Source organism: Plecotus auritus, assembly GCF_963455305.1.
Source record: "Plecotus auritus genome assembly, chromosome: 12".
In the NCBI taxonomy this organism is placed as follows: domain Eukaryota; kingdom Metazoa; phylum Chordata; class Mammalia; order Chiroptera; family Vespertilionidae; genus Plecotus; species Plecotus auritus.
In genome coordinates this window covers 10,531,714-10,559,452 of record NC_137778.1, presented here as the reverse complement: position 1 = coordinate 10,559,452, position 27,739 = coordinate 10,531,714, and the positions used below count along the sequence as shown (strand labels likewise).

General features: G+C 46.0%; 1 protein-coding gene across 8 annotated transcripts; it reads right to left on the bottom strand.

The window, feature by feature from the left end:
• Window positions 1-2,078: 2,078 nt before the first annotated feature.
• Window positions 2,079-27,520, bottom strand: PFKFB2 (6-phosphofructo-2-kinase/fructose-2,6-biphosphatase 2; the record flags this gene model as incomplete). 8 transcript variants are annotated; one of them, XM_080647916.1, is made up of 15 exons in its annotated part: window positions 2,079-4,085; window positions 11,537-11,601; window positions 11,844-11,906; window positions 12,631-12,760; window positions 13,514-13,618; window positions 14,386-14,532; window positions 14,943-15,150; window positions 17,248-17,372; window positions 18,242-18,298; window positions 18,663-18,737; window positions 18,883-18,949; window positions 19,379-19,475; window positions 19,984-20,109; window positions 25,825-25,932; window positions 27,209-27,325. In XM_080647916.1, the coding sequence occupies 14 exons, from the start codon at window positions 25,913-25,915 to the stop codon at window positions 4,023-4,025; spliced, it is 1,419 nt and encodes a 472-aa protein (XP_080504042.1). In that variant the 3' UTR covers window positions 2,079-4,022. The 8 variants fall into 8 exon arrangements, with proteins under 8 accessions (XP_080504042.1, XP_080504043.1, XP_080504037.1 ...); XM_080647917.1 differs by lacking the exons at window positions 2,079-4,085; window positions 27,209-27,325 and adding exons at window positions 10,584-10,910; window positions 27,349-27,520 and having other exon boundaries at window positions 25,825-25,920; XM_080647911.1 differs by lacking the exons at window positions 2,079-4,085; window positions 27,209-27,325 and adding exons at window positions 10,584-10,910; window positions 27,367-27,461.
• Window positions 27,521-27,739: the final 219 nt, after the last annotated feature.

Below are 27,739 nucleotides of genomic sequence, written 5' to 3'. Positions count from 1 at the left end.
CACTGTTTGAGGCTAGGCCTCATTAGATTTGGAATGCTGCTTCCCAAGGCCCCTCTGTTTCTGAAATTATTTCCCTTAATTGCAAGGATAAATTCACCTATGGAATCTGACCTGGTTTCATTTGGTTCATTGCATACAACCAAAAAGGATATTTAAATGCCTTTGGGAATTCAGGAGGGATTTCTGCCCGTAATGATAGCTGGCATGGGCTTAATGAGAATCAAAGAAGACAGTGCCTTGAAGTTTTTAAGAAAAAGAAAGCATTGCCCTGGCTGGATGGCTCAGTTGTCTGAAGGCTAACCTTACACCAAAAAGCTGTGGGTTCGATTCCCGGTCAGGGCACATACCTAGGTTGCCAATTCCATCCCTGTTGAGATGCGGTCTGGAGGCAACCAATTGATGTTTCTCTTTCTCTCTCTCTTTCTCTATTTATGTCTGTCTCTCTCTTTCTCTCTCTCTAAAAATCAATAAAAATATATCAAGAGAGGTTTTTTTTTAAAAAAAAATTACTCTCCATGATTACAACCCACTCAAATTCTTAAATATTCCACAATGTCCAGTAAAAACAAAAAAGTGAGCATTTCCTAATTTCATATATTATATATTCTCCTCCTCTGCTTAAAAAAGTTAATATCAAATGGATGTTATGATTTTTTTTCATGTCAAAGAAAGGGAGATTGTGTGTGTGTGTGTGTGTGTGTGTGTGTGTGTGTGTGTGTGTGGTATTGTTATCTTGCTCCTGGTTTCCTACCCTGATGCACAGGGATGGGTTTGAGGAGGTCCTAACCTCCATAAATGGAATGCAAAACTTACACGTGTCTACCTTTTTCTGGGGAGAGCCCTTGGCTTTTGTCAAATTTTCAAATGAGTTCAAGACAAAGAATGTAGATTGGATACATTGAGAACATGGTAGTAGGTGATAGCCCAACTGCCACAGGAAGTGCCAGTAAGGTTGTCACCAACCAGGACAAGCTAATGAGCCTGAAGATTGACTCTTCTCACAATGAGTCCTCAGTGAAGACCCTGAAGAGGTTTACGACATGATGTAATAATTAAGGCTACAGAAATCAAGCAAATAATGACCATCATTGGGGCACTCCCTGAATAGTCATTTTCTAATCCTGATGTATTTGTTAAGTTTCCAGCTACATTTAAAAATAGTAGTTAGTATGTTGTGTTTGTTGAGCCTTCACTGTTACAAATCTTATGGTTTACCTTGTTCTGAGGTATGGGCTTTGACAAAAACTCAATCAGTGTTGAGGTGAGCCACTCAAAAAGGGTGTTTACCTATTTGTAAAACAGGGTTAATGAAGCCAGACCCGCCCAGCCTTCTACAAAGGATGGATTAGTTGGTGGATAAGAAAACACCTCCAAAGGTGCTTAGAGATCTAAGGAAATTACACCCTTGACACCCTCATTGTGACTCCTCCAGATATATTGCTAAAGCTCAGAACATTTAGCAATACTTATAACCACTGTCTCTCAATTGCACTTGGAGAACTGATAAATAGTTCTCGTTCTATCAGATGCCTTGGACTATACTGTTACTACGAACATTTAATTTTATCTCTTTTGCTACTGACGCTAATGAGAGTGTTCAAAGTCCCTTTATCATAAACATTTACATAACTATTACCTAATAATGTTTTTGGTCAAGGTTATTTATGAGGGAAGGCATCCCCAGTAGGGAGGGATGAGTTACAGAACTGCTGTTCACTTTTTCCTTTCCAATCATAAACTCTAGAAAGAGGACAGGGACTTCCTGTTAGCCATTGCAGGGCAACCAATAAGTGATCATTAAATATGTTAAATAAATTAATAAAGCTTTAGAATGTCAATAATGCATGACTGTAATGATCCCACTGATTTCATTTTGAAAAGCTAATGAACTTGATAAAGGCAGGAGTCACCAATTAAAACCATCAGTTGGAAATATATACACAATCTAATAATTTAAGGATAATTTTAAAGAAGCTAGTTTCAAACACATTTTGCACGATGTTATTAAAGTGTATGTATAATGTATCCAATGTTATCTTCTTTTGTGTGTGATTTCAAAAATTGCATTTTAATTAAAATAACTTTTATTGTATTTATTACAAAAGCAATACATATTACATATTTCAGCATGATTTTATTGATCAAGGAGATCAACTTTTGTGCAGAGAAATGCATCTCTTGATTTATAGATAAAAATTGATGAGCAAAACAGTATTCAAAGAAATCCACTGTGCTTTAACACAGTTATTAGCCTTTTACAGAAGACAGATATCTATATTCTGGAAATTTAACTTAAGGTAATACTATGAACAATAGACTTGAATGCTCCAAGGACCGCAATTTCTACCAAAAAAAAAAAAAAAAATGACAACACAAATGACCGTACATTCTGATTAAATACATGCAAACACTACTATGGGGACTTAAAAAATACCTTACATGGATGAATAAATAACAAATTATCTGATCATCGAAAGACAGTGTATGTAGATGCAGAAAAACACCTGCATCCCAAGAACACAACCAGTACAGTACAGCATGCTCCAAGCAGCGAGATGAAAATCACCTGCTACAGAGCAGAGCCAGAAGCCTCTCTGAAGGCAGCTTTGTGCATATAAAAGCAGCTCCTAGGTGCTGGATGCTGAGCTGCCTGCAGCCCAGCTCACCACATCTTCAGTAACAGCCCCATATCAACCACAGTATAAAAGAACCGTTTGAAAAAAAGCTACATTTCATTACTTTTCTTGCTACTCACCCTCTTGCCCAGCAAGTGGGCATCTGAGTGAAAAGAAAACAAAAATGTAAAAGCTTAAAAACTTATCATTCTTGAAAAAAAAAGGCAATGATTTTGAGTGTAAGATATAATAATATCTTTTGGAGCTGTCATCCTCCTTCAGGAAGTGACATTAATATCTACAGAGACATGTTTGCATATTTGATAATCACTGATCTAGGGGATAATTATCTGGCTTATCTTTAAGGGAAACCAACTGACTAAGAGCTTGGTTCCCCTGCACCTCCAATGTTTTACATGAGACAGGTAGACCAAAATAGAGACAACTAGCTAAGAGGTGGGCGTCAGAAAACCAGCTGCTCTTAAAGTCACAGCCACAGCTTTCTTCAGAGACCATGTCATGGTGACAAACCCCAAAGAAGGGTACCTATTTTGAAAACAAAAGAATTCCCGGGTAGAGCTGATTCCCAAGGAGTCTTCTTTACCTCTTCATGTGATGGAAATGGCACCCTGCTTTTCTCTTCAGCCCTCATTCCCAACCACCACGGAGAACATTAGCCTCTTCCGCCATGAGAGGCATGCAGCATCATATAGAAAACACAGCAGCTATAGCGGAGAGCCTAGAATCAGATCCTGCCCTCGAGGGGCCTGGAACAAGCAAAACTTATCTAAAGGAAAAGGTTGCTGTGGACACCACTCTTCCATCACCACGGGAGAGAGATTTCAGGGACTGCATTACTCACATACCCTCCATTCGCCTGGTGAATTTGTCTGTTTCCAATGTGAAAAAAAAGTGAATGCTAATCTATGTAAATTGTACTCCAATCCTGCTCACCTGGAAAGGATGGGAGACCAGCTCATACAGCACAGAAAAGACTTACTGGGATTCAGCCCTCTCACCTGGAAACAATGAAATCTGAGAGGTGTATTTGCACCTTAGACAAAAAATAGCCAGCTAGAGACAGTCACAGGTAGGGTGCTAGATACCGAAACAGAGTGAGATTGGCCAACTTGGGCCAAACGCGGCAAAGAGATCATAAAAAAAAAAAAAACTAACCGGTTCAGGCTGTTAATATTTGGAGGCACAAAGAAGTTAAGTTTTTCAGTGTAACTGATATTCCCATTGGGCATGAGGGGGAGAAATGTGGTGATGCTTTTCCAGGCCCCATTTTGGGGGTGCCAAATGTCCAATCCCCACTTCACTTCTTGATCAAGCCCTGGTGGTGCTGACATCCAAGTTTTCCAGCAGATCCCAATCCCCCAAGGAGGTCTGGCCTCAGCTTCCATATCAGGAGAGCGCTGGGAGGGAGGCCGGAGAGGAGCGTCTAGGCACAGCCAGCGAGGTCTTTGCCTAGGAGCCAGGGAGGAAGAGAAACAAAACAATTACACCACCACCAAACTGGCAAGTCAAGAAAAGCAGAGCAGAATCCCTGCACTGCTTCCCCACCGCCCACACCCCATCTGCACACAGACATGCGCACAGACACTGGTGTGCTTGCACACACCCCTCTACTCCTGGGAGTCAGGCAGACTCCAGTGGCACAGTCAGGGGCCTCTTTCCCAGAAAAACACTCTCCTTGTGCCAGGTTGGACCAGGCAGTCCTTTTACACCTGGACCATAAGCTACATGCCCAGGAAAAGAGGCAGAAGCTGCAGGGAGCCCTGTGGTAAAAGGAGAGTAGGTAGGCTCTACCAGCCAAAAGCGCATGCCAAGAGTAACATTGCAGTCGGGGGTACTTGGCTTCTGAGGGGGGGTCTCTACCATCGTAGTTATCCCAGCCCATTCTGAAATCGACTGATGACTTCAGAGCAGAAATCAACCTCTTCCCCTAAATTGGAATTTAACGTTTTAACTTGGGAGAAATTCTTCCCTTTAGAACAGTGTTTCTCAAATGTGAAGTGTGCCTGTGAATCACTAGGTAATCCTGTTAAGACGAAGATTCTGATTCAGTAAACCTGGGATGGGGCCCGAGAGTCTGCAGGTCTAATGAGCTCCCAGTCTCTGTTAGAGTAACAGGAGTAAGACATGGCAATGGTGATACAATTCACCTGTAATTTCCTGTCCCAGAAGTTAAACGCTGGTTTATCCCACTGACTGTAACCTCTTTAGAAACAGGCAGCTGATGTTTTAGAAGGAACAGCCCATTAAATTCTAAGAGATCTTTAAGATTTTTCTTTATAATAAATAGTGAGTTACATGTTGTTAATGGAAGTCAAAGGTAACAGGTAATTCTTGTAGAGGTCATTCTCAAAAAGTACACACAACTCCTACAGAAGTTCACATGCCTTTCGTAATGTCCTTCCCATCTTCCCCAGAAGGTGGTGGAAAAGAGCCATGCCTAGACCAAGGACTCCAGTCACTGGGAACTGGCTTTGGCTGGTCTGGGGTTCAATCACTGGGCAGTGTGAGGCAAAGCTTGGGGTGGGGCAGTGGGGGAGAAGGGATGGAATGGGTAGAAAACACAACCCAAAATACAAAACAAAAAACCCAGGAGCCTTCTGATAGGTTCAAGTTACTCAACAATTTTATTTACCCATTCTGCACACACACACACACAAAACACATTTCAAGTACAGTTATACACACCTTCTGTGGATCTGAGTGGCATATTTTGATATCAATGTCACCAGATTAAATCAGAATGCTGTTAAGGACTTACATTCCTTCTTTCAACAGAGCTGTGCCTAGGAAATCAGCAGGATACTTCTATTGCTTGGGTTCCCAATTCAGTCCATTCCCATTCAACCCAATAGTACTCAGCCCATTCCCAACCCGGGCACAGCTGGTGATCAGTCCTTTGTTTTTGCCATAGCAAAACCATTACCATATCAGAATGAGTTGATCTAGTTACTTCAACAACAATAAAAAAAATGTACACAAGCAATTCAGAAACAAAATCATTGAATAGGTAAATATCAGTCATAGAGCCCCAATGAAAGGCTTACTAAAAAGAATACTTTGCCACCTCTTAAAATCAATTTTGAACGCAAAATTACCTTTGCATTTTTATTTATTAGGTCATGAGTAAGTGCCAAATTCATGGCAGACTAAAATCACCACATTATCCAATGGAGTGCTACATTCTTTAACAGAGAAGCTGTGGACACAGAAGGTTTAGACACAGGTGGTAAAAGTGAAATCCGCCTAGAAGTTGGAGAATGAATGGGATGACTTCAAGTAGAATAACCATTTCAGGCTTTGAGCAGACATTTCCTTAGCCGAGTTTACAAAATGTCATACAAGTGATACACAACCTTCATTTTCTAAAAATGATGAACCTTTGGCTGCTACTCTAAAAGCAATGTCTATTAGAAATCATAATTTACAGAACTTCCTCCTAAAGAACACATGTGGAGTGTTTACTTCCTTTCTTTGTAGGACACATGCAATAGACAGAGAACTACAATAATATACTACCAACTGGTACAGTTACAAAACAGTCAGACTGTCAGCTTACATATTCTAGTACAGCCAGTCAGCACACAGACCCTACCAGAGTCTGTCAGTCAGCATACGGACCCTACTAGAGCCTGTCAGTCAGTCAGCATACAGACCCCACTGGAGTCTGTCAGTCAGCATACGGACCCCACTAGAGTCTGTCAGTCAGCATACAAATCCTTTCAGAGTCTGTCAGTGAGTCAGGACATAGCTATTGCTACATACAGTCTTTTGGACACTTTGAATCTCAACTAAATGCCTGGACATACTTCTGGTGTCTATGTCACCTTTATAGGAAGTAAGAGATCAATCCTGCTAAACCTGACTCAATTGTTATGTAACTTTTTTTAAATTAAAATATTTTAAAACACAAACATGTCTAAATGCACACTGGAACACCTGGATAAATTTATCAATCTCTTGAAAACACACACAGGCTGGCTTCTGCGCTTAGCAGAAGACAATGAACTGTGCGTAAGATATAGTTCTCTCAATTTTTAGACACTTCCCCCCTTGTCCTTTCACTACCCCAAGCACCCATAGTTTCTCTGGAACTCGGAACTCCTGCTCATAGAAATACTGTTTAAGATGGATTTATTTCCAAACAGCTATTTCATGTTCCTTCAAAATGCCAGTACCTCTGAAGATCAAGTAGGTTCCAAAGAGGAACAGCAAGAGTCTCATAGGAAACACTCAACTGTTCAGTCTAGGAAAACAAACATCATATTCCTAACTCTTAACTTCTTGGGGGAAAAAACAAAAAACAGAAAAAAACAAAAATAAAACCCAGAGATAATGATAAGACCACCTAGCACAACATGTTAAGAGTTTTAAAATATTTCCCTATTCTGCTTTCCAATTGAATGTAAAACAATCCCCTTACCAAAACAAAATCAGGACAATACAGATAAGTAACAGCTAAATTCAAATCTGAGGATTAAAGTCTGTCACAGAATTCTTCCTTCAGCTTTAAAGCAATAAAAAAATAGAACTGAATGGCAACTGCAACTGAAAAATGGGGGAGAGGGGTAGAAAAACTGAATATAGTGATTTTCTTTCCCAATTTTCTACCAATAGATAGATGCTAAATCCTTCACCTATTACTCCTATAACAAAACTGACAGGCTTGGCAAAAAAGTCCACCCTTTCTTCATAGAATTTGTAATATAGACATAATCATAGTAATGTGCATATACTACCAATACACAATCAAGTAACAAGAGAGGAGGACAAAAAAAAAAAAAAATAGGAAGTAGGCCTTCTCTGAAATTTGTAGCTCACCCCGCTGGCAAGGTTCAGTGGTTAACTGTCGACCTATGAACACTGAGATCATGGTTTGATTCCCGGTCAAGGCACATGCCTGGATTGTGGGCTCGATCCCCAGTGGGGGGTGTGCAGGAAGCAGCTGATCAATGATTCTCATCATTGATATTTCTCTCTCTCTCCCTCTCCTTTCCTCTCTGAAATCAATAAAAATATATATATATATTTTTTTTTGAAATATATATTTTTTAAATGAAATAAATAAAATAAAATAAAATTTGTAGCTCTATTCCATCCTATGTTCTCCCAGCTTCTTCCTGTTGAACCTTCTCTTGAGAAATCTTGCTCTAAAAATGAAGAATGCTTGAAGCCCTTGCTGTGGTCAAGTTCTAATTTCTTGTGTCCTATCTGAGAATACTAAGACCACCTCAGGATCCTCTTCCGGGAGAAGCAAACTAGCACAGGGGGTAGTGCAGGGAAGTCATCCTCATGAATATCTCAGTGACCTGTGGCTAATGCTGGGGCTCCTAACAAGGTAACATAATGCTAGTTGTTAGACTTCTCCTCTCACTAGGAGTATGTACAGCCCAAATCCCAAGTCTTTGGAGCAAAATGCTCCTCCTCATTCATTAGCTCTGAATTACTCTCACAGCATAGCGGGAGAAAAGGTGGAATGAATGTTCATTAGGGCTAAAGATACCACCAGCCAAGCAAAGTAGATGAGGCAACCTCCTAAAAGTGCCACACATACCTCGTAGACCACACCTCATTCTCACAATGGGGCGGGGAGGTGGGGAAGGGGCATTCCCACCTCCCAACTTGGTCAGTCTCATGGTCAAGGACAAGAGAAAGGTCAGAAGTAATCTGTACTCCACTTTAGTGTCCACACCTACAGACTCAGTGTTGCTGTTTCACAAATGCTCACTTATTATAAATTATATGCCCTGTCTCTAATATAACCTTCTTCAAGGCAAGCACCTATCCCTGCACCTCCACTCCACCCAGCCCAAAGCCCCACAAATTGAGAACTAAGTACACATTATATAAATGGCTAAGCAGGAAGAGCAGGTAATTCCAAGCAGAATCTAGACAAGCAGCCTTAGGAAACTCACTGTGATGTCCTATTCGAGATATAAGAATAAAGGACTCAAGGTCACAAGTCAGCTGCCTCTGATGATAATCTTTCTCAACCTACAGGTTTTAGCTCAGTGCCTATCTCCAGGTGCTTAAAATCCCCAGCGATTAGCCAAGGACATTTATTTACATAGTGATTTGTTCCTGCAATGTAAATGGTTAAAGATGGGAGTAGGACCTAGAGTAACTCTAAAACACAGCAGCCTGCTTTTGAAGGCATCGCTTCACTTAGTACTGTGACCTGCGAAACATCTCGCTCCATGAGATTCAGAATCCCTAGGTTGCTGCTTTGTCTAAGGAACTACTGTCCCAGTATTCCTTTACCCAACTTCACAGAACAGAGCTCCAACCTGGAGAATGCACCAGAATCAACAGGGAAGCTGTTTAACCACAGGCACGTGCAGACCCCAACCCTAGAGATTCTGAGTGAACATCGAGCCTAAAGCAGACCCAGGCATGTGTACATTTCAAAGGATGATTCCTGGATAAGAACCTTGACAAAAGGTCTTCTGTCACCAAACCCCCCAGGGCAAACAGCTACTATGTTCTCGCTGGTTACTTCTAAAAGACAAACTGATAACTTTAAGATGGGGAGTCATCTCACTCTTTTAAAAATCTCTTGTGAGAACTCTAGACTTGCTTCTAGGAAAAATGCCCATGTATTCATGTTTTACATACAAATTCGGGGGGAGAAGCATGCCATCTTAAGTCTCCCAGGGGCTAAGAATCCCTGCTGTAAACATTTTCTGTTTAACCCTACAGAAAAAATAAAGTGACAGAACGGAATAGGGAAATAAATATAAGCAGTGAAGAGCTAGACCCCGCAGGGTCCCAAAGCCTCCTCGAGATGTTTTAATTAAAAAGGAGTGTTTTGAAAATAATAAGCAGCTGTATGAACTCTTCTCTGCCTCTTGACTTGAGCAATTCAAACATCAGTGGTGACTCCTGAATCAGTGGTTACTGTCCTTCTAAACAGCCCCAGAGGTCACTGGCTGGCAGAGGCTGGCAAAGAAGCTGGGAGCCACTGGAGAACAGATATGACCTGCCCTGCGACAGCCCTGCAGCAGCAGGGGACCGCCCTCCTCTCCTAAACCTCACCCCACAGCTGCCAAAAGCCCTATGCCTGGCTCCTGAGAAATGCAAACCAAGCTACTTCCCCCTTTCTCAGAGCCAGCTTTCCCCAGGGCAGCAAAGCCTTAGGGCTATTTCTCATGAAAGGAGGCAAGAGCTCTCACCCTACATCCACTTACTAGCTCCAGAGCATCTGTGGATGTTGCAGGGGTCCTCAAACTTTTTAAACAGGGGGCCAGTTCACTGTCCCTCAGACCGTTGGAGGGCCGGACTATAGTTTTTTTAAAAAAACTATGAACAAATTCCTATGCGCACTGCGGGCCCGGGACGAGCCGGCTGCTAAGAAGGACAGGCAGCGGCACCCGGCGGGCGGCGGGCCGGATAAATGTCCTCGGCGGGCCGCATGTGGCCCGCGGGCCGTAGTTTGAGGACCCCTGTCTAGGCTGACCCTTGCAAGACCCGGCTTGAGAGAAAGGGAGAAGGAGAAAGAAAAAGAAAGGCTCCCCCGGTTCACATCCACCTGGGCCCCCTGCAGAGAGAATTTCTCTTGCTGACCTTCCCTTCCCCCCTAGTCAGACACTACAGTGACAATGACATGCATCACACTAGACAATCCAATGAGGAGATGAGGGAGGGGGAAGGAAGCGGGCAGGTAAGAACTGTGAGTAAAGCACACTTTGAAGAGACAAAGGTAAAGGGAAAATGGGCTTCAGTGCCCCCCTCCACCCCACCCCCCATTTACTAACATCAGTCCCTTTAGACACCGGACACTGACAAGAACCAATGCACTGGCCCTGCTTAGCCTCAGTCCCAGGTCAGCCAATCAGCCCAGGGGCCACCAGCCCTCCTCCTCCTCCTCCTCCGGACCACTCAACGAGGACGTGTCCTGAAGCACCCAACTCGGCACCTTGCCCCAGGACAGGGAGAGGGTTCACACTGCAGGATAGCTAAGGTTGGTCTGCAACACACGGCCTCACGTTCGTGGTCGGGGGTGGGGATTGGAAGTTAAATGACTCCTTGGTGATTAGTGGCAAGGGCGGGAGGCCAGGACTGGAGGGAAACACACAGTTACACCACCGGAATGCTGACTTGGGTCTTCGGCTGGTCGGCCCCTTCTTGCATGTCCAGGGCACGGAGAGGGCTGAGGGGCTTGAGGGGCCGGCTCCCAACACTGTAATTTCTTGGACGCCTTATTGTATTCGAACTGGACAGAGGTGTAAAGCTGTTCCTTCTCATCCTTACTGGGGTTTGGTTCTTGGGAAAGTTGTTCTGATTAGAAACGGAGGGACACCACACAAATGAAAGCCAAGACAAAAGCTCACTCGTGAAGGTTTAATAACGCTTATAACCACAACAGCTCCCTCCATCCTGCTCCTGAGGCAGTCTCCTGAGCCCTGGGTGCGGCCTGGCCCCCTAGCCCCAGGAAGCTAAAGGGTTGTGGAGGGAGACACTCCTTAAGCATCAAACTCCAAAGCAGGAAAGAGGGATACAGAAAGGAAGGGGCTTACTTAAGAGCAAACAGACTATCAGGACAGACCTAGGAACAAAACTGCACCTCTTCACCCCACCTTACAGGTCCTGCTGGATCCTGCTTTCTAAAGGGGTGGGGGGAGGGGAAAGGGAGGAGGACAGTGCACTTCACTTCAGCCAAACGCTTTGCATTTTTAACTGAATTTCCAGGAGGTTCCAAGGTCAAGACTCATGAAAGAGGTACTAATCTCTAAGAATAGTAATGCCAACATCTCTGCCTCTTGGAAGTGAGCAGACTACCTAGGACGTGAGCTCTGGATCTGTTTTCCTTTCGTACATAAAAGCAACCCCAGTGTCTTGAAGCCAAAGGTTCAAAGACTCAAGGTGGCAGGGCACCTGCATGCTCATCTGTGGGAAATACTTACAGTTGGCTTGTCACGGTGAGTGTTCACAGCCTCCACATTGACCTTAATCATTTCCACTTTGCACCCTGGGAACACAGAGGAAAGAAAAGAGGCCTTTGGGGGGGCAAAGCTCCGAGAAAGATTCCTGTTTCCGCATGGGAAAGCACACCAGAAAAGAATGCCTATGTTCCCAAATACCCACATACATTTAAAAATAGAGCTTTCCTGGCATACAGGGGTGATGAAGTTGAACTTCTACACAAACTTCAGAGAAATCCTGACCTTCCTTAATCCCCACCTTCTGCCCAGCTCCTAAATGCATAGTTACCGTAGGCCACAGGAGTAAGTCTGAAGATGGTATGGAGAGGGCACCTCAAGTACGGTAGCTCATCTGAAAGCAGAAAGACCAGGCGGGGAAGACTCTTAGTATGGAGTAAGGCCAAGCTAGTGGCAGAAAGAGACTAAGGAGCTCAGGAGTTTTCTTTACCTTGACCTGGAGTTATACAACTCCTCCCTTAACCTTGACCTAGAGTTAGACAGCTCCTTCCCTAAACCCCAGACGGTTATCAAGACAGCCACCAAAGAAGCCATCCAAGCAACTGTATGGCCTAGATCCCTCCATGCAGACAAAACAGGAGTCAGTGCTGCAGCCAGGACCCCATGGAAGGGAAGAGTGTGGCCCGCCTGCAGGCTTTCCAGCTGGTCAGGTAGGTCGGGAAGGGAAGTGTCAGAGAAGGCAGTAGCACTTCCTTCCAGCTACACCCAGCAACTGTCCTACATCTAAGGATGAAGATGCTTCTAGGATACCACCCTCCTAGTAGCCAAAGTAACAAGCTGGCAATGTTCAACCGCTTTTCTGATGCTGCCAGAAGGGTTAGCTCGAGGCTGCCCTCTAGCCAAGCAGGACTGAGCAGCCCCAGCAGCAGCCCCTCCACTGGGAGTCTTTGGACCAGCAATCAATTCAGCAAATAGCTGGCTCGGTGGCTGCTGGGCGCCCCACACTGGTGCCTGAAGAATGTACTCCAATTTGAGTGAAAGAGGCGGAGGTTCAGTTGCCAGGGATCCTGGTGCCACCCCGGAGTCCAGTCCCCTCCCAGCCCTTCCCTCAATGGCACCTGCGCCCTTATCCAAGAAGTAGGCCAGGAGGCAGCGCATGACAGCCTGGTGGGAGATGACGAGGACATTGCCCTGGCGCTCCAGCTCCATGATGACAGGCTCCAGCCGCTGCACCAGGTCCTGGTACGACTGTGGGGGGAAGTGGGCAGGCTGCTAGGAGGCCGGGCGCAAGCTGGCAGCCGAGGCAGAGGCTGTGTCCAGACTAAAGAGGCCACCGCTCCTTCCTCCCCAGCTGGCTTTCCTCCTAGAGCTTCAGCGACTGCATGTCGCCTGCTAACTCCCCAGCCTTGGAAGCTCCTAAGAATATTCAGACCTTTCAAGGGCAACATTCAGCCTGAGGAAACCACAGGTCAAGAAGAGAAAATCTGCATTCGGCATGTGGGTTTTTTCTTCCCCAGATTAACGGGCAGAGCATAAGGCAACAAGGGGCTCCTGGAGGCCTGAGCCTCGGTCATATGTTGACTTACCTTCATCTCACACATCCCTAGACTGTGAAGCCTCTTAGACCAGGAAATAGCCCAAAACACTGAAGATGATAGAGATTTCATTCACAGCCCATCTATCTACTTGGTGCCCATATCTGGGCGTGGGATGTAGTGAGTGGAATGAAACATAAAGTGGAAAAGATCATGCTGATTCTACATCATACTCAACACAGTTTGTCTTGCCACGCTTTCCCCTAGAGATCTTAACGAATGAATGAGGCATCTCACTGCCTAAGCTGAATTAAAAACAGGAGGACCCAAAGACAGGAGGATAAACTAAGTTCTGCCTTAAGTACCCTTTCTAGATCCCCCCCAAATCACCTTCAATCCTTCCCCCAAATTAACACTAAACTCCCAGCACAGAGCGGGGCAGAGGCGCAACATGAGGGAATCTCACCTCCCCGCTAGGATAGCGATACAGATATTTCTCTTGATCTCGAAGTGCGAACTCCTCTGGGTACTGCTTCTCAATCTCGGCATAGGTCATCTCCTCGCACACGCCCTGCAGGGAGCCGCACCGGCTTACAGAGGTAGACTGGCCCGCACAGCCCCACCCAACGAAGGCAGATGACACTGAGGAACACTAGTTTCTTACTACGTGCCGGGGGCACTGTGCCGGGTCCTTGCATGTCCTGCAACTGCCTGGCCAGGGTGTCTGGGGCTGGCAGGGTGAGGGCCACGGCAGAGAGAAGGCGGCTTCTCTAGGGTAAGCTGCCACTTTCTCCTACTACTGTGGGGAATTTAAAGGTCACGAAAAGTCAGTGGGATAAAAGGAACAGGAAGCAGGGAAGGAGAGGAAGTGGAAGGAAGTGGAAGAGGAATTCTTGCAGAAGGCATAAAAGGGTGCAGAGGAAGAAAAGAAAAAGAAATGCCTACTTTTGTGCTCAAGGACAGAGAAAGCCAAGGAAACAATGGAAAGAACTTTTTTTTGGAATGCCTGGCCAAATGGTCTAAGTAGAAATTAAAGAAAAGAGCTGTTAGCTATTTCTTTTGCCCAGGAAGAAAATATACCGAGGTACCAAATGGAACTCCCAGGTGCCCCAAAATTGGTTGGCGTGCCATTATTGGCACAGGTGTTCAAGCAGGCAGGAAGCCCTAATTAGGGGCAGAACTGCTCCCACTTCCTCCCCACACCAGCCAGTTTTAGCTTCTTCAGTGTCTCTAACTGGTGGTTCTAGATGTTAGGTAAAACTGCCCAAATGGTGACATCTGAGAGTTCCTGCCTGAATAAGTAAGAGACTGTCCGGGCCACCAGAGCTGCCAACTCACAGCATCAATCTCATTCAGAATCTTCCACTGCTCATAGGTCACCCCCAGCGATTCCGCAGTCTGGATAGTCCTCTTCAACTGGCTCGTCCACACCTTGAGATCTGCTATCTTCTGTTCCTCCAGAAACTTCCTGAGAGCTTGGGCAAACTGGGGTTTGAAATAAAAGTTTCAAGAGAAGAAACACGGACACACACATACACCTGCTCACTCAGCCTAGGAGGGCACTGTGCGTGACCGCAGTCAACATCTGGAAGCTGCTCCGTGCAATAAACCCAAGAGGAAAACAGCTTCAGCTGAAGCTCCCTGTGTTCTGCTAAGCACACAAGTTGTGCCCAATAACCCATGGCTGAACGACCACAGCAGAAATGGTTCCAAGTCATCCACACTTCAATACGGAGCTAGAATCAGTGAACAAGAAAGCCTTTAGCCCTTGCTTGACCATCTGAGACCTAAGCCTCAATGGGGTTTAGGAAGAAGTAAGGGGATAAGAGAGATGACCTCCACCATGCCCTCTAATTCTAAGCCTAGGAAATCCAGCCTGCTGGCCAACTACTCACCTGTTTGCCCCGCACCGAGAGGCCAGAGTCACCCCCAATCTTCCCCAGGAGATTGAACTCGCTCTCTCCGTGCCGGCAAAGGTAAATGGTGCGGGGATAGACGTGGATATTCATGAGGTAGTAGACTATCTTGCTCTGGATGTAGTCCTGGACTCTGTTCACTAGAAACCGCTGGCCCACATTGATCACCTTGATGAAAGAAAGATCCCTGGGACAGAAGAGGGGGAAAAATCCCCTGAGTATAAAAATCTGAGGATAACGGTAGCAGGGGAAAGGATGTCATAGTTCCTCACAGACTCATAGCAGCTCTCCTCCTCCCCTGTCACAGCCCCACCCAGCTGAATGGTAAGAGCTGGATTACTCCCCAGAACCGAGACGAAGTACAATCTCCCGAACTCCTGGCCAGTCTCTCAGTGCCTACACTGTGCCATGAAATAAGCGTGATCAACAGAACTCAGGCTCCCGTCAAGGGCTACACTAGATGATCTTAAGGTTTTGCTAACCTTGAATTTGGGTGAGAAGCACAACCCCCCATCTGACAGGTTGAGACCTGGCCAGAGTACAGCATCACCAGCAGTGAGGGGGAGGCAGAAGCAGAACCAGAGAAACCTCTGTGCATTCCCGGCATCTATCTACATCAATCCTCTCTCAAAGGCACTTCCGTGGACAGATCGCTTTGTGGCCATCACGGAATTACCTCATTATAAAAATAATAATGCTTATTCCAAAAAAAATTTTTTAAAGGTACATTGATGCAAATAAAAATCACCCGTAAGCCTACCACCAGAGATAACATCTATAAACACACACACACTCTTCCAGAATGTTGTTCTATGTATAGGACTTTGGGGGTAACTAAAGAATGTACTATTAAGCCATATCTAGGGTGGTGGTCTGCCACCTCTTATAAAGAACATCTGCAAATACTAACATTCTGGGCAACCCCTTGAAGGAACTGAAAGACTCAGAAGCAGACCACTGATGTGATTCGACAGTGGCTATGCACCCTTGTCTCATTTGCTGGGCGCAGGGCTGCATTCTTACTGGGACAGAACTGGAAACGGCGGCTGCATGCCTTTTCAAAGGCCACATTCTCACAGGTTTCTTTTTTTTAAAATTTATTGGGGTGACACTGGTTAATAAAGTTATATAGATTTCAGGTTTACAATTCTACAATACATCATCTGTATAGTCTATTGTGTGCTTAGCACTCCAAGTCCTCACGAGTTTCCATGCGCACACATCTTTCTTCAACATGAACCTGACCTTTTGCTATGGCTCCTATAACTCACACACATCAAGTTAACATGTATTGTACACCACTTTGCTGATAGATGCTGCCATAGTAGCGACAGCTAGCAGTGATCAGACATTTCATTAAGCCAGGCATGTTCCTGAGAACTTCACGTTTTATTTATATACATGTTACCTGTTATATATAACAAGATACATATTACATATACAGTACATGCATATAACATACACATTGTTTTATATTGTATGTGTTGTTATATATGTAATATATGCATGGATATGTATTAATATATATTATTTAACATATATATACACACAAATATACACTATACACTTTTAAAATTGATCAAAAGCTGATGAGACATCTCTAAGAGGTACCCTACATTACCCTAGTTCAAAACTACTGATCTAAAGCAGTGCTTCTCAACCAAGGGTGATTTTATTCCCCAGGCAATGTCAGAAAACATTTTAGGTTGTCACAGGTTGGAAGTTATTACTGGTATCGTGTGAGCAGAGGGCAGGGACGCTGCTAAATAGCCTATAATGCACAAGACAACTACACAGAATTAATCTAGTTCAAAATGTCAATCATGTGGAGGTTGAGAAATCTTGCTCTAGAGCAGGGGTGGGGAACGTCCAGCCTGCAGGCTGTACAAGGCCCAGAGAATCATTGGGTCTGGCCCTGCCAAAGCATTAGGGGTGAGTTAATGAAATGTTTGACCAAATATAGCAGGCTAATTTTTAAGTTGATAATTCTGTATGGCCACGAATTACGTTATAAATACCCATGGCCCTTGGCAGGAAAAAGGTTCCCCACCCCTGCTCTAGAGGAGAGAGAGGAAGAATTGTTGATCATAAAAACAAAACAAAACACGTCAGTGTTCAAGGGTAAGATGCAACCCACATAGAAGCCACAAATCCATACCTTGTTTCTCTGAAGAGATACAAGAGTCTGGAATGGCAGAAGGAAGCTTGGGAACAGGGAGAGAAAGGCTCTTTCCTCAAATGAGATCCGTATTTATGCCCTTTAAACCGTGGCCTCAAACCTTACTTGTCATAGTTGTCTGGGTCCAGGGGCTGATAGGTGACTTTGTAGCACTCAATTCTCTTTAGGAAGTCCTCCATCACATTCTCCCTGTTCCTTTCAGGGTAATCAGGGCTTGACACCTTTACTTCCTGGAATCACAGAAGAGCAGGACTAGTCAGAGGTCTGCCCGCACTAGCCCTGCTGCAAACAGCCACAGCTAAATAAAGAAAAGGAAGTGCACAGCAGTGGCCTTTCACTGCAGCTCTGGCAATCCCCATTCATTGAGCACCACCCCCACTCTGTCCTATGATCCTGGCAACCCAGAAGGGCAAGACAACTGGGGAGTCATGTGTTTGCCCTTGGCTGAAGGACAGCCAGCAGTCATGCAGCGGAAGCTGCTCCTGAGCCCTGAGCCCTTTATGTATCTCCTTAAGAAAACAGAATGTGTTTCCATTTCTCCCCATGACCATTTAGAATAAAGATGCATGAGTTGATGCATGCCTGACTTGGACCAGACGCCTCTTCCTTAGATGATCCCAAGTTCCCATGTTGCTGGGAGAGCACCATCTTGATACCATGCATGGATGTCTACTTGGCACAGCACAACCCATCAAATGGGCACTGGTTTAGACTCTGACCATTAGACAAATGCTGGGCAGATGACCTTCCTAGAAAGTGGCCCTGACAGATCATGAGAGTTTGGTCTATTCTAAGAATACATCTAGGTCTCCACATCCAGCTAATACCCAGAACATGGGACCAGGAATCCTACAGTCTAAGTCTTGGTCTCCATTCAATAGCTAATTCTTACTTTATTCCTCAAAGCCTGTTTCCTCTCCCAAGAGTGTGGAAGTACAAAACGGTGCTCTGGCAGATCAAATAGATTAGTCAGTGATGTTAAATATGTCTATTTCTTTCTTTCATTACCCAGTTGACTCTCCCCTCCTAGCCGCCCCCCCCCCCTTACACACCAGGCACAAAGGATAAAGAGGTAGTGGTATATGGGGGTGTCACCCACCAGGATGTTGGCAGCGATGACATCAGGATCATCACAGACAGATTCCACAAAGAACACCTGGCCAGAAAGAGAGGGCAGTGATAAATGAGTCAAAATTGACCAGGCTGTTCATTAAGAGCACATGCTCATACCTACCTCACCCAGCCACCACATCTCCCAGGATTTTCTTTCATGAAAGTACCTTCAAGGCCTTTTCATTTAAAAATAACTCTTACCACATCCCTAGGGCCTCAGACATACAGGCTAAGGGTCTGAGAAAGTACCTGCAAGAAAACACTCAAGGATTGTGGGCCTGCCCCAAGAGGACAGAATCATATATCCAGTCTTGGCCTCACTCACCAGAGCCAAACAGATCTCCATGTTCCTTCCAACTTCCCACTTCCACTTATCCCCTTTCCTCCAATGTGGAGTCAGATCCTACCTTGAAGGAATTCTCCTTGGCAAAGTTCAAAATCATGTCCCTCCTCTCCCTAGTTGTATTGGTGGCATCAAACACCTGGGAAGAGCGCCCACAAGGTAAAATGAGTAGGGAACAAAAATGGAATCCCACCAAGGTGGACCCAAGATGGGGGAGTGGGGGGCGGGCTATACAGCTTTGAAAGGGTAGACACCAAGACGGGGAAGAGGTAGGCAAGGCTTACCGCAATCTGCCCGCTCTCCTCGGTGAGATATGCCTTAACATCTTCCAGTGCCACCACAGCACACTGTCTGCCATGAGAGCAGAGGAAATCAGCAGGAGGAGTGCAGGAGACCGAGCTCAGGCAGAGCCAGAGACCGGAGCAGTTGGGTTGCTATAGGAGTCACCTCCCTTCCTGCTTAGTTTTCCCACTGGTCAAAAACTTCCCTAACTAGACCTTTCAACTCCCCACTGAGATGTTTCTATCAGCCTACATCTTTCCCTTTCCCCCACCCCATGCATCTATCTTCTCCCTCTGTAGGCTTAATCTGCAAGCATACATACATCTCCCTGAGCCCTGTTCTTCTACCCACACAAGCCCAAAGGGACCTGTCCAGAAGATAACTCCCACTTCAAATCCCCACAAAATATTTACTGAAAGGAAAACTAAGCCCCATCACATCCTCTCTTAGGATGGCCGAGAAAGAGCTGGCCCAGAGGTCAGGCCTCAGAACACTCACTTGCGAATCTTCATGGCCTCCTCGTTGTCGTGCCGGAAGAAGTCATAGGACTTATAGGACTTGACTGCTTCACGCCGATATACCCCAAGATTAAACACTGCAGAAGACACCAACACCCTTAAGCACTGAGACCATACAATGGCCCCACCAAAGGGGAGGGACATCCTGGTCTAATGGCACAGTGGCCAAGGGGATTAAAAAAAAAGGCACCAAGGTATGTAGGGAAGAATATCAGATTAAGAATCAAATTATGCTGGAGTTCAGTCTTATTAGACCTTGGGCAAGTCTTAAACTGTCTCAGTTTCAATTTCCTCAGCCACTTCTGCTATTTCACTGGGGTACTGCTAGGACTAAACAAGATGACATATAGGTAAGGGCTTTAAAAATGTAAAGTGTGTGCCGTCAAAGGCATGGAGGATAGAATCATATATTCAGGAGGAAATAAGTCTGTGAACAAGAATAAATTCAGCAAATCCAGAAGTAACAACTACTTCTTCCAGAAGCACCCTCTAACCTTGAGGCTAGGAAGACTAAATCCTGCAGAGGCCTGTGAGATGGAGGAACTGATCGTTTCCCTTCCCAAAGAATGAACGACCCGCACCTACCTTTGGTGGGCACTCCAATCCAGTTGAGGTAACGTGTGAGTTTCTTGGACACATAGGTCTTGCCCCGGGCTGGCAAGCCAATCATAACAATGAGAGTCGGGGAGTTGGTCATGTAGGATGCCCATGCTAGAGAGAAATGAGACAGAATAGAGCTAAATGACTAGGGGCCAAGTACGGTTCGTGCATAGAACTAGCAACTTCATAGCTAGAATCTTGTTTAATCCTCAAACACCTCTGTGAGACAAGGGTCCAGGAAGACTGGGAAGGCAAACTGAAGGTTTATCAGGCAAACCCTCCTGAAAGCGTTGAAGAGTCATGTAGATTTTCAGCAAGTCCCCAGAACATGAAGACATGTTTTCTTCACATGTCCAAGGTCTCAGAGGTACCCAAGGTGGAAAGAGATAGAAAAACAGTAAGGATGGCACCCTGCCTAACACAAGAATGATAAAGCTTTGAAGGAGAGTCTTATGTCTGCAGATCCTACCCGTTTAGAACTGAGCAGGCTCCTATAATAGGCCCAACAGAGTGTCTAGGCTGAGTATCTCGTCTATCCCTTCAGAGCCAGGGGCAAGAATTAGCTTGCCCACCACAAAAAGAGCCTGGCTTCGAGTTGTTTTGGCCTTGCACTCGGGACGTGAGCTTAAGCCAGAATTTCTAAACCACGGTGAGATCAGACTGCAGAAAAGCCTACTTGACACAGGTTCCGACTAGACCTCAGAAAACTTCAGTAAAGCTTAGCCCACAAGGGCATCACAGCCAGCCTGCCTCAATGGCCCACAAGAAAGCAAGACAATTTAGAAGCAAGATCAGTCATTGGTCCAGGCTTCCTTAGGAAACTTACTTCATGAATACTCATTTACATACTCACTGGACGGGGGTGGGGGGTTCGGGGGGTTGTGGAGAGGGGGGTCTGGACTAGATATTCAGAGTCAGCCAGGTGACTTGCCTACGGACACACAATAAGACAGGGAAGAGCTGGTACTAGAGTCCAGATTTCATGCTCCCTCGGTGGCTTTTCTCCTTAAAAAGAGCCTGTGATTTCTCATCAGCTTGCCCCTAGGATCTGGCTCCTCTCTGCCCATCCTGCTGTTAGAGGAGCGATGGGTAAGGGCCCTGCACAGCTGCCAACCACTTTCCTGGGGCCAAGACCCGCAGGAGGTCATCTGGGAGGCTGGGGCTCTGTGGGCCCCTCTAAGGGCACAGGGACGGGAGAGGGAAAGCACCAACTGCCTTCACTTCCCAGCACTGCTTTCCAAGTCGTTGACGCTGCTCTATCCCAGGACAAGGCGGCCCCATACGGCTAGGAAACAATTCTGTAAAGCTGGGGTACGTGGGTGGAAAAGTTGTCTTTTTTTCTTCGGGGAAAGGAATGTCAAAAGAGCTCAATGAAGAAGTGGGCAGAAGGGCCCGGGTAGAGAACAGACCTCAGAAGGAAGAGAGTTTCCTAGGGGTGTTGGGCAAGAAGTACACGGAAGCCAAAGAGTGGCCCAAGTGGTGAGGGAGGGGGAGGCTCAGGGTCAGAGGACTTGGCACATAGACAATTCCTGGCCCTGGGCACCAGAAGTGATTTTCATCTCTCATCACATCTGCAGCACAAAAGCAAGAGATCCTCAGCTGATATTCATCCCTGACCTCTGACCCCCAACAGGCAACTCTATCTACCTGGGATCAGCTGCCCCGGGATTTCAGTATTTAAATCCTCCTGAGTCTTCACTTTCTCCAGCCCAGCGCCTCGCTCGTCTCCATCCCCCATGATCTGGCTCATTACCTGCACTTCTAGGCCTGCTTTGTCCACACCTTCCAGGCCATTAGGCACTTCCCGAAAGGTCTTGTTACCCCCCTAATGCGGAAAATAAACTGATACTTGGGAGCTGCTCTGAAAGCAGTGAAGGAACCAGATGCTCTATGTAAACCGAACTGGACAGAGGGCTCGGAACAAAAGAAAACACAGTCACTAATGTCTCCCCACAGCGGCCCCCAGAACCACACCACCTGCCTCTGCCCACAATCCACCCACAAACATCTGCCGCAACCAGGGCTTCTCATTTTCCACACTTCCTGTCTCAAACTGCCACATTAGCAGAACCAGGAACAGATTGTCCTGCCTGTTAAAAAGCACCACCACCACCTTAATTTCAGTAGTAGACACTTCGTGCTGATTAATTTCAGAGACAATGTAACATGCCCATTGGCATATCATGGAAAGCTGTTTCAATCTTGACTCTTCTATCTTCTTTACCCAGGGTTTAACTCACTTTCTCCATCTTAAACTTATTTTCCTTTCATGAACACACTCATGAAAATGAGGAAATGAGGGCTTGGTGACTTCCCTCCTACAGACAGAAAAACTCAAGCTCAGCATGGCCCACAGTAGAGTCAAGGTCAGGGCTCTGACCAGACTCCTGGTTTCCTGACCACCCATTCAGTCCCAGCCTCCAGCTCTGGTCATCACCTGACCAAGGAGCCATGTGGTAAGCACAACCAAGCTTTCTAATCCAATCCTGAAAGGTGGCCTGGAAGGCCAATGGTTCCCAGCCTTTTCATGATCAAGGTCTTGTTCACTATTTGCACTAAGTAGATCCAACATTTTTGAAATACACTGCCCATTAAAGTAGGTTTCATTAGTAATAGCTTCTTTTTACTCATCAGAAGTCATAAAACTGACAATTATCTCCTTCTACTATTTGACTAATAGGCATGAAATACCCAAACTGCTAAGAAAGTTGTTTTATTAATCAGTGCAACTATAGCTAATAATGCCCAATTACCATCAATTACTTTGAAATATTAAAACAGTTTACAGTACAGAACTTTGTAGGACAGTCATGCTGATCAACAGTTTAAATGTATCTATCTTTTCTTCTATTATTTCTATAGAAAAGTTGCTAGCACAAACATGCAAAGGTCTGTGTGTGTGTGTGTGTGTGTGTGTGTGTGTGTGCGCGCGCGCGCAAGGATGCTCACTGCAGTATTGTTTGTGATAGTGGAAAATTGGAAACGGAAATGTCCATCAGGGGGAGACTGACATATCCATACAATGCAATCCTGTGCAGAATGAGGTAAATCTGGATTTACTGACATGGAAGGAAATGTCCAAGATATAGCAAGGTTAAAAGGGGGAAGCGGGGGGATAATGGCAGCAGAACCAAACGTGTACAGCTTGAACCTTTTTTCCTTTAATAGGATATTAATAACAAACCAGAATGATTTGTTAGAAAGAAGCAAACTTAACAGGGACAGGAGAAATTGTGGGAGATTTTTTACTTTTCACTTTCTTTCGGTACTGTTTGAATATTTCATGAACATGTGCTGCTTTTGTCATTAGGGGAAGGTATACATGGGAATTTCTGTTCCAGACCTACTCAAAGTAGCAAAGAATAGATGAAACGAAGAAAGAAAAGCATGTAGACCTCTCCCCCACACACTACTGCTTTCACAGAGCCCTGACAGCAGTCCTCGGAGCACCTTAAAGGCACCCCAGCCATCAGCACTCTCCTTCCCCCGACCCCTGGGGCTTTGGTTCCCTAGAGTAATCAGCTCAGTCACTTCATAGAGACCAAGTCAGCCAACACAGGTGTAATTAGCACCAAGGGGATAATGGCTGAGCTATTAATAAAGGAACTGCTGGGTAAGAAGAACGCTGAGCAGCCTGGGGAGCCTGTTCCAAGACACAGGCAAATAACAGAGGAAAAGGAAATGGATTAACTCATATTCTCATGACTGTATTTCTCCTTTGACGGTAACAGTTTCCTAGTCCAACCGGAAGGGAGAAGAGATAGGGCAAATGAAGAACAGTGGCTTTAGGACAACCCAAATGCTTCCAGTGGGGCAGAGGGTGGAGCTGCGAGGATGGGAGCCCAAACCAGGAATTAGGAGCCTAGAGGGCTAGAAACCTGGAAGTACTGTTTCTTGGCTAATCAGAAGCCTTCAGGGCAGAAAACTGCAGAGTCAGGAAGGCAGGTAGGAGATTCCTTCGGAGAATAAAGCAGAGCCGGGACTGACACTGGGCATTGTGCAAGGTCAGAGGCTCCCACGATTATTATCAACTCCTCCCCACTCATGTACGGGCTCTCTGTTCCCTTGTGAATCAAGTGCACCTCTCTTTAAAATGTGCATCCAAACCCCCAAATCTGAGTTACAATATTGTCGAATAAGAGGAGAAAATATTCTTTACTGAAAATATAATTCTTCACCGGGTACTTTTAAATAGAGAGCTCCCATCACAGCATTTAGACCACAATTCAATTTATACGTTTCAAGAATAAACACAACATGCAAATAGAACCGCCAGTGAAAATAATACACCTAGCTACGTGCCCGACACTATTCTAAGTGCTTTCCTATATTTACTCATTTAATTCTCACATCACTCTGGGGGGACATGCTATTAGTATCCTAATTTTACAAAGGGGGATAAGCAACTTGTTCAAGTGCACACAGCCAAGAAGTATTAAATCCCAGATTCAAACATAGAGATTCTTATTCTAGAGGCTGCCCTAAAAAACATCGCACTTATGCTGGTTATCTCCCATGGGGTATTTGCCGAGGTACCTAAGTTTCTGCCCTGGCAGAGAAAGGCGACCCTAGAAGTATGCCAACCCCAGTATCACAGCCAAACCACCTGCCCCTGCTACAACCCCAAACCCAGCAAGCCTCATCGGCGCTGGGTGAAGAGATTATCATCATTAATCATGAGACTGAAAAGGGCATGACATCAAGGTCGAGCCTCTGGGGAAAGCTTTGAACATGAGATGATTCCAGGTCTCATGCTGCTCGGCTGTTTCCACCTGCCAATATACGTAACCACTGAAATGAGAAGACTGACTGATGGGAAAATGCAATCTGGACGCAGGGGGAGAAGGATCGGCATTCCTTTAGGTGCCCCAAGACCTCCGAGGCCCAGTGGCCCAGGACCTTCTGAACCTACTGACCCTCTGCACTGTTGAGGTCTATAATAATGCTTAGGACCGCAACTGCTTCTTCTCTCTGCAATCCCACCTGCCATCTCTGTCTAAATAACCAGCATTAAAAAACTCCTGTGAAACCTGTCCCCAAAGGAATGAATCTGTCGGGAACATAATCTGCAAAGTTCAAAGGCTAAACCCGTGAGAAAGTAAGGTGCCCAAGATACAGTGGAAAGTCTAATGTCAGGGCTGATTCCACGGAGGGCTGTAGAAATCCGTTCCTCCTTGCAATGTCTCCAAGGAGCAGTCCCCTCACAAAATGTAGACAGGTGTCCTCAAACTTTTTAAACAGGGGGCCCGTTCACTGTCCCTCAGACCGTTGGAAGGCCAGACTATAGTTTAAAAAAAAACTATGAACAAATTCCTATGCGCACTGTGGGCCCGGGACTCGTCGGCTGCTAAGCAGGACAGGCAGCGGCACCTGGCGGGCCGGATAAATGTCCTCGGCGGGCCGCATGTGGCCCGCGGGCCGTAGTTTGAGGACGCCTGATAGCCCAAGAAAAACAAAGGGAAACTGTTAACAATGTCAGCCCCAAGTAATTCCTGCACAGGGTCCCTCTGCCTTCCTCCCAGTGTGTACTACTAATGCTTGCCCTAACTTTCAGCATCCAGTGCGCAGATACCCCCCAGGAGACAGAGATTCAGGTGAAGAAAGCAGTAAGAAAAGGCTGGGCTCCACCCGCAGGCTAGCCCCAAGGACAGGCATTTCCCCGAGTCCACTTTTTCACACAGGAACTCCCCCTTGCAGACTTTGTTTTCGATTCCCATGTCAAAGAATTACTTCTCACTCCCACCAAGCAGCAAAGTCTAGGGTTACAACTATACTCCCAAGATAAAATTCTGGGAGAGCGCAACCCTCCCTTTGGCCAGAACTTACAACATTTCTTCTCAGACATTCGAAGATTTGAGGCTTTGGTTTGATAGCTGCTATCGTTCTGTTCTGAGGAAGATGCGGTATCCTCAGACATGGCGGCTCTTCAGATGTCTGGAAGGGACAACAGGGAATGTAAGGGAGGGAAGGAAGAAGACGTCCTTCAAATCACTCGGTGAGGAGGATCCGGGTGGTGTAAGTGAAAAAGTCCAGCCCTCTTTCTCCCAGTTGACAGCTACATGCCCTAGGACCATGGTCGGCAAACTGCGGCTCGCAAGCCACATGCGGCTCTTTGGCCCCTTGAGTGTGGCTCTTCCACAAAATACCACGGCCTGGGCGAGTCTATTTTGAAGAAGTGGCGTTAGAATAAGTTTAAAAAATTTGGCTCTCAAAAGAAATTTCAATCGTTATACTGTTGATATTTGGCTCTGTTGACTAATGAGTTTGCCGACCACTGCCCTAGGATAAGGCGTGAACCCAGAACCCTAGGTTTCCTCATCTACATATAAATAGAGCACTAGAATCTTGCATTTATAATGCTGACTTAGGAGTAACATTCACATAAATTATCTCCTTCACTCTATCCAATATTCCTGTAATAAGGTAGATTTTACTACCATTATTACTCCTTCCCATTTTACAGATTGAAAAACTGAGGTCAATCAAATTATGTGGCTTATCCAAGTCCTTCCTGACCTCAAATTCTAGTTTAAGAATCCGGGGAGAGTAGTGGCAGCAGTTGGGGTGGGGTGGGGGTGGTTGCGAACAGATAAAGTTCATTATCACAAACTAATGGCAGTCCAATGGTATGATTCAGTCCTGAAAAAAAATGAGAACGTGGGAAAAATATCAAACATGTTTCCTTAAGGAAAAACTGTAACTGGACAGACACCCCGATTTCAGCACGTCACCATTTCTCCTCTGGTGTTCTTATTCTCAAGCCCTTGCTCTGGACCGTCTTCCCATCTATCCCCGGGAAAAGTCTATAGGAGGAACACTGGGGCACAAAAGAGGTGGTAAATGACTTCCTCAAGGTCATCTACAGAATAAGGGTATGCAAACACCCTAAGGCGTAATCAGATCAGTTCACACTGAGGTGGGAGAGCCCCCGAGCTCACTCCCCAAACCCAGACAAGGAATTAGTGAGAAGGAAGGTCCTATGGCTTTCAGGATCTGGCACTGGCTGTGCTCCCACTGACCACGCAAATCCTCCAACGCAAACACCTGCTGCGATCCAAATCCCTGGAGGTCCGCACTCCGGGCTACGTCTCGGGGCCCGCACTTCCCCGAAACAGCAGGGCACCTTCGTCTCGCACCTCATCCGGGTGTACGCAGTCCCCCTCCTCCCGCCCTCCCAGGCTCTTCCAGGCGCAGTGCAGCTGTCGCTCACCCTATGATCCCCAAGATCCCTCCCGGCAGTGACCCCGGCAGTTCCCCGGTAACGAAGCAGACACTAGCCTACACACTGTGGCCTGGGGCCCCGCACACCAGTCATTCGCAATTCAAGTGCCCCCGCCTGGCTCCACCCACCCCCACGTTGGTCCTCACCTGGAGAGAATCTTCGACCAATCGGCGCCCGCAGACTCCAGGGGGCGGGGCTCCAGTAGGACTCGCTGACGCAGGCTCCCCGAGGAGGACGGCGCTGTGAAGGGGAAAGAGAGCAAGTTCCCAAGTTTCCCCGCACTGTGGAGGTTGGTTGCATCGTTGCTCGGCAACTAAGAAGGCTGGGGGCGGGGTTTGTTAAAAGCTGTATCTTTTTTGCAAACTCTCGCGAGAGTGGACGAAGCCGTCTTGAGAGGGTGTGACTGTAAAGACAAAACTTTGGGGAGGTTAACCCTTTCCTCCTGGAGTCTCCGTGCTTGAGCTGATTACAGCTTAGGGTGTTTGCATATCTTTCTCCTAGGTCAGACTTTCTAAATTA